Source organism: Eulemur rufifrons, chromosome 29 (genome assembly GCF_041146395.1).
Source record: "Eulemur rufifrons isolate Redbay chromosome 29, OSU_ERuf_1, whole genome shotgun sequence".
In the NCBI taxonomy this organism is placed as follows: Eukaryota; Metazoa; Chordata; class Mammalia; order Primates; family Lemuridae; genus Eulemur; species Eulemur rufifrons.
The window spans coordinates 88,122,785-88,137,124 of NC_091011.1; the positions used below are offsets into that span (position 1 = coordinate 88,122,785).

At 45.3% G+C, this 14,340-nt stretch overlaps 1 protein-coding gene across 1 annotated transcript in view; it reads right to left on the reverse strand.

Annotated features, from left to right (window-relative positions):
- Positions 1 to 4,914: 4,914 nt before the first annotated feature.
- Positions 4,915 to 14,340, reverse strand: part of PARP12 (poly(ADP-ribose) polymerase family member 12) — a 33,694-nt gene continuing 24,268 nt past the window's right edge. Inside the window, exons 9-12 of the mRNA XM_069461850.1 lie at positions 9,577 to 9,652; positions 8,349 to 8,479; positions 7,319 to 7,470; positions 4,915 to 6,047 (exon numbers count right to left, since the gene is read on the reverse strand). Of these exons, the coding sequence (XP_069317951.1) occupies positions 5,722 to 6,047; positions 7,319 to 7,470; positions 8,349 to 8,479; positions 9,577 to 9,652 (685 nt within the window). The 3' untranslated portion in view covers positions 4,915 to 5,721. The remainder of the gene's footprint in view (positions 6,048 to 7,318; positions 7,471 to 8,348; positions 8,480 to 9,576; positions 9,653 to 14,340) is intronic.

Below are 14,340 nucleotides of genomic sequence, written 5' to 3' on the forward strand. Positions count from 1 at the left end.
CGGGGGATGAACCACTGATCTAACTCTCTAAATGAAGGATTTCTGATAAATAAGTAAAAATGTAGTTTTGACAAAATGACTAGGAACAGAGTTTTAAAGGAGTCCTGGCCTCGGGATGATCTATAAGGCAGGGCACATGAGGACACTCAAGTAAGGCTGTCCTGATGGCACCGGTTCACGGCTTTTTCAGTTTCTTGTGCATTGTGCGTCTTAGAGAATGACATTCATCTGAAGTTCAAACTCAGAAGTGGTTCCGAAGCTTTATTATATTTCATTTTCCTAGGTAGGGTAGTACCACGTTTACGGTAAGTTTCAATAGCTGAAATTATATAGGCCGAAAAGTACTTTTTCTTTTAAAGAACATTGTATCTTTTCTTAATTTTGATCAAGGAGAGATGAATACCAGTAAAAGGAATTGTTGTAGGCCAAGAAGTTCACATCAACAAAGCACTTGCAAACTGAATCTGGCCCTGCCACCAGCGGCCGTGTGGCTGAGGCTGCTGGGCTTCTCACCTCTGTGTGCCTCGCTTTCCCCTCGGTGAAACGGGCAGACCTACATCAAAGACCCCTTCCTCCTCTGTTCCACATCTGAGCAGCTCTAAGGGGCTGAATGTTACATGGAGAAAATCTCAGTAGGAATGCGTGAGCCCTTTCTGTGACACCAGATGCAGACATCGCACCTTTAGAAAACGTGGGCTGTTTCGGGAGAGTTGGTAGAATGGTTTTCCAGTCACTGCTGTGGCTGCTGCCTTCCCCGTCTGGTCCTTCCCCATCCCCTTCAGCCCAGAGCACCCACAGCTGCCCCTGCAGGGCCCCCTCCTCTCGCTCTCGCGAGGAAGAGGGCAGCCTCACTCCCCAGCACTGTGCCAGGCCCAGGAGCTACTACGTCTCCACCACCCATCCTCTGGGAGGTCCGGCCCGTCACCCAGCCCTCTCCACACCCTGGTTGCCACCACCTGTTCTCCACAACCCGGTCCCTCTGCGATGCTTGGCCCTGCAGCTTACTGCAGAAAACCATGTTCCTGGGGACCCATCTGCCTCCCTGACTGCCCTGCCTGTCCCCCAATCCTGACCTCCCTGTGGCCACTGCAGAGCCACAGCCTGCAGATGGGCCCACCTGAGCACTCAGGTCCCTGCTGGGAGGACAGCCCCAGCTCCTCTCACCTTCTCCACCCAGGTGCTCACCACCTTCAGACTATGGCAGAGGCTTCCTAATGAGCTGCAGTCACTGGACTCCCAGCCCTTTGCCTGTCCTAACCCACCAATCCCCACCTCTGTGTAAATCCCACTGTTCACACCCAACACCAGCCATCACAGGGCGGGAAATGGCGGGGAACTGCACTGCCTGGATCCCAACTGGGTCCTCACAAATACTTCCAGTCAATTGCCTACACACACCTGCCCTGGACCCTCCACCTCTTTCCACCAAACATCTTGAGAGTTACAGTCACTTTGACTCCTTCCCCTCACAATGCCCTCCGTCTCCTGTGCCCACAGGAACAGCTCCCACTCCACCACTACCAGGCAACCTGGCCACGTGGATCCCATCCCTCTCTAGCACTGCCCATCCAAGTAGCTGCTCTTCCTGTTTTCTCAATGGTCACTGAATCCAATGGCTTCTGCAGTCTTCATAGCTCAGTGAACTTTTCTGGGGCATTTTTTCACCTCCCACCTGGTTTTCTGGTCACTCTTCCCGCCCATGCTCCCAAATGAACTCTTCCTGCATCCCGTGACTCCCCAGCTCCCAGCAGCCAGATGGTTAAAAGCTCAGGGTCAGTTAACCTACAGTTAAGCCTTTAATAATAGGCACATATCTAATCTAATGCATCTCTCTGACACCCCCTGGCCCCCGCTCCATGCTACAGCAGGACCAATGGCTTAATCAAAAGCAATGAATGAGGCCAGGCAGGGTGGCTCAGGCCTGTAATCCCAGCACTTTGGGAGGCCAAGGTGGGAAGATGGCTTGAGGCCAGGAGTTTGAGACCAGCCTGGGCAACATAAGGAGACCCCATTGCTACAAAAAAATACAAAAATTAGGTGGACATGGTGGTGTGTGCCTGCAGTCCCAGCTACTGGGGAGGCTGAGGTAGGAGGATTGCTTGAGCCCTCTGCACTTCAGTCTGGGCGACAGAGCAAGACCCTGTCTCTAAAAAAACAAAACAAGAAAAAGCAATGAATGAAATGGCAGGATTAGTTAGGCTGTGGGGGAAATTTGAGGGGGTTCTGAAAATCATACCACATGCAACTATGAGGCTGGCCCTGCTGATGGGTAAGGTTGTGCTGTGGCGGCTTCATTTTTCTGGTCATTTAACTCAGCTCTCTTCTGGCCTGATCGCACTTGCCTGTGCAAAGATGGAAAAACTAGTTAAGCAGCCTTGGATCTGGTAACTACAGGACAAACCAACTAAAGTGGAGGCAGCAAGTCACCAGCAGATACATCCCCCCAGGAAAGTGAAGGAGGGGCAAGCGGGCACTGATGAGACGGGCAGCACACTGCGATCACTGGACCTCACAGGCAGACTCCTGGTGACACAGAGCCACCCTGCCAGCCCTCTGCCAGCTGGACAAGAACCAGCCGGTGCCCAGGAGGGAGGCACACACTGCATACACCATACTCACCATGGACACAACACACTTTTCTCAATGGTGAACCTGGGTTCTGTGGGGCCTGAAACTTATTGAGTTGGGAGAAAGAAAAAGAATACAAACATGTAACTTTTGCAAATTTTACCAAAATGTATAACCACGTAACCATACTGTTAGAGCCTCTTCTGGGGCCTTGGTAGGGGCCCCAGCAAGTGAGGGGCCCTGAACCTTCAACTTCATCGGCTTGATGATAAATGCACACAAAGCCCTACTGAGGCCAGTGGCATCAGCTCTGTTATACCCCTGCTATGGTCTGAATGTTTATGTTCCCCAAAATTCGTATGCTGAAATCCTTACCTCCAAGTAATGGCATTTAAAGATAGCGCCTTTGACACAAGTTCAGGGACACAGACCAGTGGAACACAACACAAAATCCAAATATAGAACCATCCTCATATAGTCACCTAATTTTTGACAAAGCGGGAAAGAATATACTCTGGGGACAAGAATCCCTATTCAACAAATGGTGCTGGGAGAACTGGTTAGCCACTTGTAGAAGACTGAAACAGGACCCACAGCTTTCACCTCTCACAAAAATCAAATCACGGTGGATAACAGACTTAAACCTTAGGCGTGATACAATCAGAATTCTAGAAGAAAATGTAGGAAAGACTCTTACAGACATTGGCCTAGGCAAAGAATTTATGAAGAAGACCCCTAAGGCCATCACAGCAGCAACAAAAATAAATGAATGGGACCTGATTAAATTAAAAAGCTTCTGCACAGCCAAAGAAACAGTCACGAGAATAAACAGACCACCTACAGAATGGGAAAAAATTTTTGCATACTACACATCAGATAAAGGACTGATAACAAGAATCTATTTAGAACTCGGGAAAATCAGCAAGAAAAAATCAAGCAACCCTATGAAAAAGTGGGCAAATGACATGAATAGAAACTTCTCGAAAGAAGATATAAGAATGGCTAACAAACATATGAAAAAATGCTCAACATCCCTAATCAGAGAAATGCAAATCAAAACCACAATGAGATATCACTTAACCCCAATGAGAATGGCCTTTATCAAAAAAACCCAAAACAACACATGTTGGCGTGGGTGTGGAGAGACAGGAACACTAATACACTGCTGGTGGGATTGCAAACTAGTGCAACCCCTGTGGAAAGCATTATGGAGGTATCTTAAACAGATTCAAGTAGACCTGCCATTTGACCCAGCAATCCCATTACTGGGCATATACCCAAAGGAAAAAAGGTCATTCTTTAACAAAGACACATGTACCCGAATGTTTATAGCAGCACAATTCACAATAGCAAAGATGTGGAAACAACCCAAATGCCCATTAATACATGATTGGATTAGTAAACTGTGGTATATGTATACCATGGAATATTACTCAGCTATAAGGAATAATGAAGATACGACATCTCTATGGTTCTCCTGGAGAGAGTTGGAACCCATTATATTAAGTGAAGTATCCCAAGAATGGAAAAACAAGCATCACTTGTACTCACCAGAAAATTGGTTTCCCTGAACATCACCTAAATACACATCTAGGAACGACACCAATCGGATATCAGACTGAGGTGGGGGGTGGGGGAGGGGATGGGGGTATGCCTACACAATGAGTGCATTGCACACCATTTGGGGAATGGTAAAACTTGAAGGTGCTGACTTGGGAAGGGGGGGTGGGGAAGGGAGGGATATATACCTACATGATGGGTGCCACGCGCACTACCTGGGGAACGGACACGCCTGGAGCTCTGACTTGGGGGGAAAGGCGGTACATGGGCAACGTATGTAACCTGCAATTCTGTATCCCCCATAACAATAAGATGAAATAAAAAAAAAATAAAAAAATAAAAAAAATAAAAGATCAAGAAATCAAATAAAAACATTTTACCAAATAAAAAAAAATAAAAGTATATTTCTGAACATAAAAAAAAAAAAAAGATAGCACCTTTGAGAAGTGATTGGGTAACAAAGGCAGAGCCCTCATGGATGGGATTAGTGCCCTTAAAAAAAAGAGGCCTGAGAGAGACTCCTCACCCCTTCCACCATTGAGGTTATAAGTGCGAAGACACTGAATCTATGAGGAAGCAGGATCTTGGACTTCCCAGCCTCCGGAACTGTAAGAAATAAACACGTGCTGTTTATAAGCCACCCAGTCCATGGTATTTTGTTACAGCAGCCCAAACTAAGTCAATCCCTGATACTCAGAAATTCCTGGTACCCAGAAGCTACTTAATAAAATAGACGCTAAAGAATGAGCTTCAGTCTTCATTCAGATAAATATTATTTTATTTCCATACTCTTTGTGACATTTGCGGCACAGGTATTCAATCTCACGGGGATGTTAAAACCCACACTAGGAGGGTGTCCAGTGTGTTTAGGTCCTAAACTTTAGGAGAAGCAGCTATGGGCACTCACAGGCTAAGCCTGGGGGTCCTTGAGGGAAGCTACTCATCCACGTCACCTGCCAAGGTAGATGAGCTTCCTCTGAGTGATGAGTGACCCCCACCAGGACCAGGGGAACCAGCAGGGACTCAATGGCACAACACAGTACTGTTCAGACAGTGTGACAGAGGCCAACCTGGAGGAGCAGCTGAAGAGCTGCCTGGATTGTGCCAGAGCAATGGAAAGAAGTAACTGTGCTGCCCTAGGCCCACCTGGGCTGTCCTCCCCAACGGCTACTGTGTCATCCTGACAAAAACTAAAACAGATGCCATGAGACCCTGAAAAATTGAGTCCTTACAGAGATAGAAACTCTTAAAAATTAAAACGAATCCATAAAATTGTGTCTAGAAACCCTGTGCTTGGTGCCAATGAGGAGCAAAGTCAACAAAGAGAGTAAAAAATAAAACTTTAACACATTATTAAAAAGCAAAAATGGACTCACCTAACAATCACTACCGGTTAGTCCACCAGCGAGCCCAAAAGTGACTTAAAAGTGAAAACCATTATCAGAGATTAAGATGTAACTTCATTGAGAAGTCAACATTAAACAAACAGTTCATTAAAAGTTTTTTTGTAAAAAAAAAAAAAAAAAATCCAATCCCAAACAGCTATTTCAGGGAGGATCAGCCTGGAAGGCCGCAGATCACCCTGTGCACCCCTCACTGGCGGGTGCCAAACAAGGAGCCCAAGGCGAGCAGGACAGAGGGCCCAACCGAAGGCTTGGCAGAGGTGGTATACTGGATGAGGTACTCTGGGTAGACCTGGTGCTTCTCAAAGACCACAAAGATGGAGGGGTCGGACACGCTGTTCACGCAGCTGTCATAGAAGACGTTGCTCTGGCCTTCCTTGACTGGGGGGCGGACAAAGGAAGCATTGCCCCTGACAAATTCACCCACCAGCACCCGTGCCAGGAACATCATGTGGGACTGCGTGTCAGATTTGCTGTAGTGGTGGGAATACGCAGCATCTCGGGCGAAGTAGCTCCCTGAAATGACACACACAGGCTCAGCTGGGCACCTGCCGTGGGGCGGGGGGGTGGGACGAGGCGGGAGCAGGCTGTAGCCGAGAAGAGGAGAAGCAGCAGCCCACTGGTGGACAACGTCTGGGCAAGGCACACACCAGCGGCCTCTGCTCTTACTTCATCATATCTCCTAGCCTTCCTCTGTCTCCCTTCTCCGCCCTTCCTCACGAAGGAGTCACCAGAGAGAAAACTACTTTCAAGTTCCGAATCCATCACACAAAACCTACAGGCTCCGAGTACACTGAACCCCCTGAACCTCAGTTTCCTCAACCATAAAACGGGGCTATTCCACCCAATCTCCGAGGGTTGGTGAGGAAAGTGAATGAGCCCCCACATGTGGGACCACCCTGTAGACACCGGCAGCCCAATGTATAGAATCATGAGTCTTATCAATGGGAACCTAAGTGGGAAGCTGCCTCCCACACATTCAAGTTCACAAAGCTACCCCAGCTGTTGTCCACCTGACCCCAGGCCCTCACTGCATCAGACTGAAACTGATGCGGAAGTGATGGAGCTGGACACGGACCACAGGCTAGCACACTTTCTAAACTTGGTAACCATACTGTGCTTACAGAAGATGATGATATCCTTGTTCTTAAGTTGTGTTAAAGGGTGAAGGGGGACAATATATGCCACCTACTTACAAATGGTTCAGAGAAAAAAAGAGAACGAGTGGCAAAATGTTAAAATGGATGAATCTAGGTAAAATTTATATAAGAGCTTTTTTATATTACTCTTGCAACTTTTCTGTGAGTTTGAAATTATTTCCAAATAAAGTTTAAAGGTAACCAAGAGGAAAATGGTCAGATACTCATGACAACTAGAATACATGTATATGTGAGTGTCTCAGAGGCCTTCAGGTTTCTATTCTACGGAAATAGTGAAGACACAACCCAGGGACCTAATCAGGGCAGGGAAGGCGTCCCGCCTCTTCTCCCAGCTCTGCTACCATCTTCCAGGGCCTCTGCTCCATGGGGAAGCAACACCCAAGCCCAGGCAGGGCCGCCCTGCCCACACCTAGAGCCAAGCTCCTGGCCACACACACGGAGCAGCCAGGGTGAGGGTGTGGCAGGCAAGAATCCCCAGAGGGGCCGGCGCTGCCGCTCACCAAGTCTGACCCTGCTCAGCAGCTCAGGCAGGCCCCCCTGTCCTCTACCAGTCTGCTCTAAATGGTTTCCCGGGCCCAGGGGAGAGGCAACACGGGGTTCTGCTAGTGGAGGCCAGTCTCGCCTTACCCTTGCCGTAGGAAGTGCCATGAAGGCCACAGACCCGCCAGTCAAAATTCTGCTGGCAGATGGCGTCCACGAAGCTGGCACTGGTGCCATGGAACAGCTGCCTCTCGTCCACCACCTTCCCTCCATTTTGCTTCTGCATCTGCCCTTTTTGCCTAAAATCACAGAAGAACAGGTGTCGGGGGCAGAGGGCACCAGCCACCAAATGCAACAGACCCGACCCAAGAAAACACATTTTGCCAAAGTGCCCAAAGTGTCCTAAGACCAGGGTCTATGGGTCACAGGCTGCCCGGGCCAGGCCCATGAGGCTCTAGCCATGGGCCAGGGAATGGGAAAAAGGTGGAGCATGGTACACAGGTGAAAACCCTGCCTCCACAGCTCTGGGCCTCCAGTGGCTCTGTGGACTCCAAAAGCAGAGCACCTATTGGAAAGTAGGCACAACTCGTCCCCCAACCTCGCTCCTGCGGGGAGCAGAGCCTGGGAAGACAGAGAAGCATGGCAAGGCTGCTGGTGGGTGGGGCCATCCTCCTCCCCTCTGCCGCTGCCCTGACTTCATCACTGTGTACAGAGTGCAGATGACACCGTTCCCACCCCACATGGGACAGGTGAGCAAGACTCAACCTGCCATGGTGACCTGCTGTGGGCTCCCCACACAGACAAGTGCCTGGATGCCCCCAGGACACACCAGTCCTCATGCACAAAATGGAGGCCCCTGCTCTCCAGCCACGGCTGAGGGTGTAGGTGGGCCTGTGCTGCCCCATCCCATCGGTGTTCTCGGAGGCAGAATGGGCAAGGAGAGTGCTGGCTCTGCCACAAGTCATGAACAGGAATGGGAGCTAAGCTCTGGGAAGCCTCAGTGCTCTCATCTCTACAATGGATGTGTGCCCCACAGCCCTGAGGATGAGCGGGCGAAGAAGTGCAGACATATAGCACCCTGGGTGAGAGTGGCTGCTGCTCTGACTCTCCCTGGTTAAACAGCTAGCGGCATAAGGGGACAGAGCCACCAGCCCACCAAGAGTGAGCCCCCACGCACCACTGGTAGACCTCCCAGAGGGCCAGGTTCTGGACTCGCTCAATCTTCTGAACAAAGTAGAAAGGCAGCGTGCGGTTAAAGAGGTTCCAGATCTTCCGATACTCTTCTGAGGAAGAACTGAGGGTGATCTTCTGCAAGGGGCAAATGTTTTTAATATGTTATTGTGAAAGTGCAGAATATAGATCAATCCATTCCCAAGGCTGCTTATAAATTCTAGAACTGCAGAAGGACAAAAGCCCAGAATGTGATGACCGTATTTCCCTCTCCTCTGATATGTGGTCTCTCCAGGCACAAGGGACAGTAAGTCCTCACTTAACGTCATCAAGAGGTTCTTGGAAATTTCAACTTTAAGCAAAACAACATACTGCATACTGCAGGAACTTAACTCTTGTTTACATCAATTAGCATATGGTAAAATTGGTTTCGTTATATGGTACTTCCTTCTGCTTAAAGTCAGTTTCCAGGAAACTGATGACGACATTAAGTGAGGACTCAACTACATTTGCAAACTGTAGTCACTGTCCTCTTGATTGCTGTAAACCAGTGCTAAAGACAGACACAAGATGCTTAAACCAGGTGTCCTGGGTGTCATCAGGATGTTCTTGCTCTTCTTGTGTGTCCCAGAAAGGCCAAAGACACAAGTTAGACTACATGGTCTACAGGACCACGCAGTTAATGTCAAGAAACATGTCTCAATTCCTCTAGCTCTTAGCACATCCTGCCTGCACTGTTAGTGTCTGTGCTTTGAACAGGCTCAATGACATAACTCCTCCCAGGACAGACATTGTCATGTTGTACAAGTCTGTCTGCACACTGCTTGGCAGAAGGCCAGCTGTCAGACGTCAGTCCAGGTACCCTACATAGACAGGCAGTGTCAGATCAAGCTCCCTCCCCTGGTTTCTCTTTCTTTTCTGGCTTAGTAAAACTGATACTTATCTGCTAAGCCCAGTTCATAAGCTCCTTATTTCTGCCCTTTCTAGCCAATTTCACAGCTCATCTTCCTCCTTCCATAAGACATCCTCTCCCTGCAGAGCCACAGCCATCCCCTGGGTGGTTACCTTAATTGAAAACCCCCAAGACCTAAAAAAAAAAAACCGCATCTACCACTGCCCTCGTGCCCCCAAGCCCCAGCCTTACAGCTTCTTCAGTATAAACAGCACGATCTGCTCACACATCCACCTCTATAGAACACCCTCCCTTCCAGCCCCAGGCAACATGAGTCCCCTACCTTAAAGCCAGGGTCTGGCACAGCCGAGGGGTCCCAATAGTCTGGGATGCTCTTTGGGCCTTGAAACTTGACATTGCTACAAAAAGTAAACAAAAACACAGAGACATTTTATTCATAGATATAGCAAATCCACCGTACGCAGCCGACATCACCAGTCTTGAGTCTCAGCATATCATATTTTAAAAGCAGGCAGGAGGTGAGGAAGCACATAAACACAATATTCACCATGTGAGAGCACTAGCTTTGCCGATGTGGCCAACCTCAAACAATTACTCATGAGACGTCCATTTCTCGCCTGTGTCCCAATGACTACAAAGAAGGGATAGAGCACACGATGAAAGCTGCACACACAGGGCCAACAAACCTTTACCACAATTTTAAAATCCTAAGAACTCTAAAGATATTTTTTAAAAAAGCCTCAATAAGGTATAACTGACATAAAAACATTTTTAAAAAATTTAAAATTGATATCAAAATTCATTTGGCAGTAGAAATTTAACTTGAATAGGTAAAAGGCTACTTATGGTCAAATTTATCCTTCTTGAAGTGACTATGCATATTCTTTACCGCAGAGATATTAATGTGCTAAAATACAGGGTGTCATGTAATATAGGCACCACATTACCTTTCTAAAAATAAAAATAAATAGAAAGAATTCTAAAAGACATATGGCCCAAAGGGTTTAGGAAGAAGGACTGTGAAACTGTAGTTTCAAATCATTCCTATTAAGTTTCAGAATGCACTGTTCTTCCTAAATAGATCTACCTTCTGTTTCTGCTGGCATGAGACATGTACCTTCATCCTAAGCCTCAAAGAACTCCCACAGATAACTTCCCTAGGAAAATGGCACAGTTTAAAAATAACTAAGCAAGGTCCCGCCAGCAAGAATCAGCCAGAAACAGACCCACTAAGACGTAAGATGTTGAAATTATCTGACACGTTAGAAAACAACAATTATTCTTCCTATGTTTAGAGAATTATTTCTTTTAACATCTTTTAACATGTTGTCTTTTATAAGACAAACTTTAAAAACACATGCAAGGAACAGGAAACTATAAAAAGACCTGGAAGATCTGAAAAAGAACCAAACAGAATAACTAGAAATGAAAAGTACAATCCTTGATAGTAAAAGTTCAATGGAAAGGCTTAATAGATTAGACCACCTAAAGAGAAAATTAGAGGGACGAAAGATATGCGAAATGAAATTATCCAGAATGTGGCCCAGACCAATAAGGAGATGGGAACTATGGGAAGGAAGTTGAGACGCGGAGTGCAGAGTGAGAAGGCCTCACCGGAATCTGACCAGAACCTAAGTGAAGCTCCAGGAGGAGAGCAGGGAGAACAGAGCGGAGGCAATTTTCCAAGAGAACTGATGAGACACACAACCCATACTTTTAGGAAGTCCAAAGAATCTCAAGCAGGATAAATAAAAACACATACCTACACACACCATAGTAAGAGTATATAACTCCAACATAAAGAGAAGCTCTTCAAAGTAGCCAGAAGAAGAAAGAGTGATTATCATCAAAGAAGTGCCAGTTAGACCAATAGCTGATTTCTCAAAGCAACAATGGAAACCAGAAGACAGTGGAGTGATTATCTTCAATGTTCCAAGAGAAAATAACTACAAGCTAAGATTCTATACCCAGTGAAAATATCTTTCAAGATTGAGGGCAAAATAAAGACATATTCGGAAAAATCAAAAACACAGATCCTTCCAACAAGACCTTCGTCTAAGGCAACTGAAAGGACAGAGAAAGTGATAAAAATGTGAGTAAATTTAATGAAACATTCACAGTACAAAATAGCAGTGCTTCTTGAGGTTAAAAAAAATTTGAGAGGAAGGTAAATTTTAAAAAGTATATGAAGGCTCTTATATTAGCTGATATGAGGGCAAAAATAAGTAAAGAACACATATTGTAGTTTCTCCTATAGCCTTTTAAAAACTATCCAAAAGAAGCTAAGAAAAGAAAAAATAAGACCAAATCACATGAATAAAATATTTTCATGGAGGATGAAAGGACAGTAAGGTAGCTAACTCAGATAACTTATGTGTATAAATGTTTTAAATTTTACACTAAATGACACTCCTGTATTAAACTTCCGAATGTGAATATCATACTTTAGGACCCCATTAATTGTGTAAACGGAGAAATTGTTTCTGAAAGTGACCCACGCTCAGAGTCTCAGTTGGCCATGGAGGACCAAGCAGATGTGCTTGCTAGACTTAGTGACAACCAGCTACTGTCACACAGGTTAGAGGGAAGAACTGAGCATTTCGCCTGTACTAACAGTGTGCAATACTCAGCTTGGGATGGCGGGGGGCGGGGGATCCTGAATCACCCATATCTTAGTCTTGAATCACTTTTATTTCTGACATTTTTGGTGTCTGCTTATGGTCCCCTTGAAAACTAAATTAGAGTAACAACAAGGCCAAGTGCGGAGGCTCATGCCTGTAATCCTAGCACTATGAGAGGCCAACATAAGAGGATCACTTGAGGTCAGGAGTTGGAGACCAGCCTGAGCAAGAGCGAGACCTCATCTCTACTAAAAATAGAAAAAATTAGCCAGGCATGGTGGCACACACCTGTAGTTCCAGCTATTTAGGAGGCTGAGGCAGGAGGATCACTGGAGCCCAGGAGTTTGAGGTTGCTGTGAGATAGGCTGACATCACAGGACTCTAGCCCAGGCGACAGATGAGACTTTGTCTCAAAAAAAAGAAAAAAAGAAAACCAAAAAAACACAACAACAACAACAAGAACAACAACAAAAGAAATCCAGATACAGAAACAAGACAGACTTTCCCAAACTCTGCCTAGGGTAGGCTCTGGATAGGGAAAGAATCAAAAAATGACTTCTAGAAGTAGGAGGGTCATAATCAACCAAAACTCTAAATCCAGAAGCAATAAAGAAGAGACTGATACACTTAATGAAAAGCATAAAAAATAAACACTTCTGTACGATAAAATACTTCATAAGCAAGTCAAAAGGCAAAAACAAACCAATAGGAAATATCTGCAATTTACATAACATATCAAGGGCTAATCTCCATAATAGATAAAAGGCTCTTGATATTTAAGAAAAATACCAAAGTTGATAGAAATGTAGACAAAAAACAAAGAGTCCACAGAAAAAGGGAAATAGCCCTTACATGTTAGAAAAAAATATTCAACCTTACTCACGAGAGAAAGCAAACTTAAGTACATCTATATACCTTTTCCCACCTCTAAGAATGGCAAAAGCCCAAGAGCTGGGCAACTCACTGTCAGCAAGGCCAAGGGAAATGGGCATCTCAGACACCCAAGTGGGAGTACGTAATGATTCAAGCCCACGAAAAGAAGTTGGCTTACCTCCTAGGACACTGACCTGATGATCTACCTCCAAAATTTGAAACAGCACATACACCAAATTGTTCATTGTGGCATTATATCTTGTAATAACAAAAGACTGAAAACAACACCAACATCTATCAAAAGAGGACAGATTATATAAACTATAGGACATACACATGATAGAGAACCATGAAAGCAGAAACAGACTGAGGAAGACTTCGATGAATTGAAACAGAGTGATTATCATGATCTATTTTTAAGCAAACACACAAAAAAAGGTACACAACAGTATATATAGCATGTTACCTTTTGTACAAGAACAGAAGGGAAGAAAATATCTTTATGTGTATATATGTATATTCATTTGCTTATTTTGCAAAGAGAAACCAGAAACTAATGCAAATGGTTACCCACAGTGGGAATAAAATAATAACAGGGAAAAAGAAAGAATGAGAATGGGAATGCCTTTTTATATAGTTTTGACTTTTAATCATGTAAATGTTTTACACATAGTCAAAAATAAATTTTAATAAAAAAAGGAAAAAGTAAGGCACATTCCCAGGAAGTTACTTTGCTAGACTTGACTCACAAGGCACTATTTCTTATACTGATAATACCATTTCCCTTTAGCTTATACCAAACTCTCTTTTAAATGACCTCTCTGTGCTTTACAAACACAACCACTGAAGTCCACCTTTGAAATCTTAAAAGAACTGTTGGTTCTACATGAAACAGAAATGAGCCAGACTTCTCTGGGTCATGGAAGGTATACCCAGCTAACAGCAACACTGGCTAAAGTCCCAGCATTGGCTATGGCAAACCCAAACTGTAAAGGGCACTGTGGTCCCTTCTCCACCACACAGGCCACCTTCTCCCATTATGTGGCTATATGGTTTGGAGAACACTGACCCCACCCCCTGGCTCCAATCCCATCACACTTGCCCAATCGTAAAACAACACTATAGGTTCAGACACTGTCTGATCAATGCAAAGCCCAAGAATTTACCCCATCAGCTATACGAGGTCTCTCTCCTCCTGTATGCTTACAGGGCTAGGGGCTAACCTAATGGCTCCTGGAAGCCATCTTGTGACATAAGGAAACCCACCCTGAGGATGAGGTTGGCCCATTAGTGATTGCAATACCAGTTTTTGGAATTTTGGTATTTCATGATATTCAAGTACTGAAATACACAGATTTTCATTGGTGTAATTCCATCACTATTTCAACATTAAAAAAATTCAGGTCTATGACTCAATTGTTCCACTGAAAAGACAAATTGACGAGCTGTCTTCAAGTCTAGACTTGCTTGCAGATCAGAATAGGCAGCCTTATAATTATGTATTACAAAGCTCTACCCACAAGGATAACTCTTACTCTGGTCCAGCTATCAGAATGTGAAAGACAGTGCTGGAGCATTCAGTTGCACAGGCC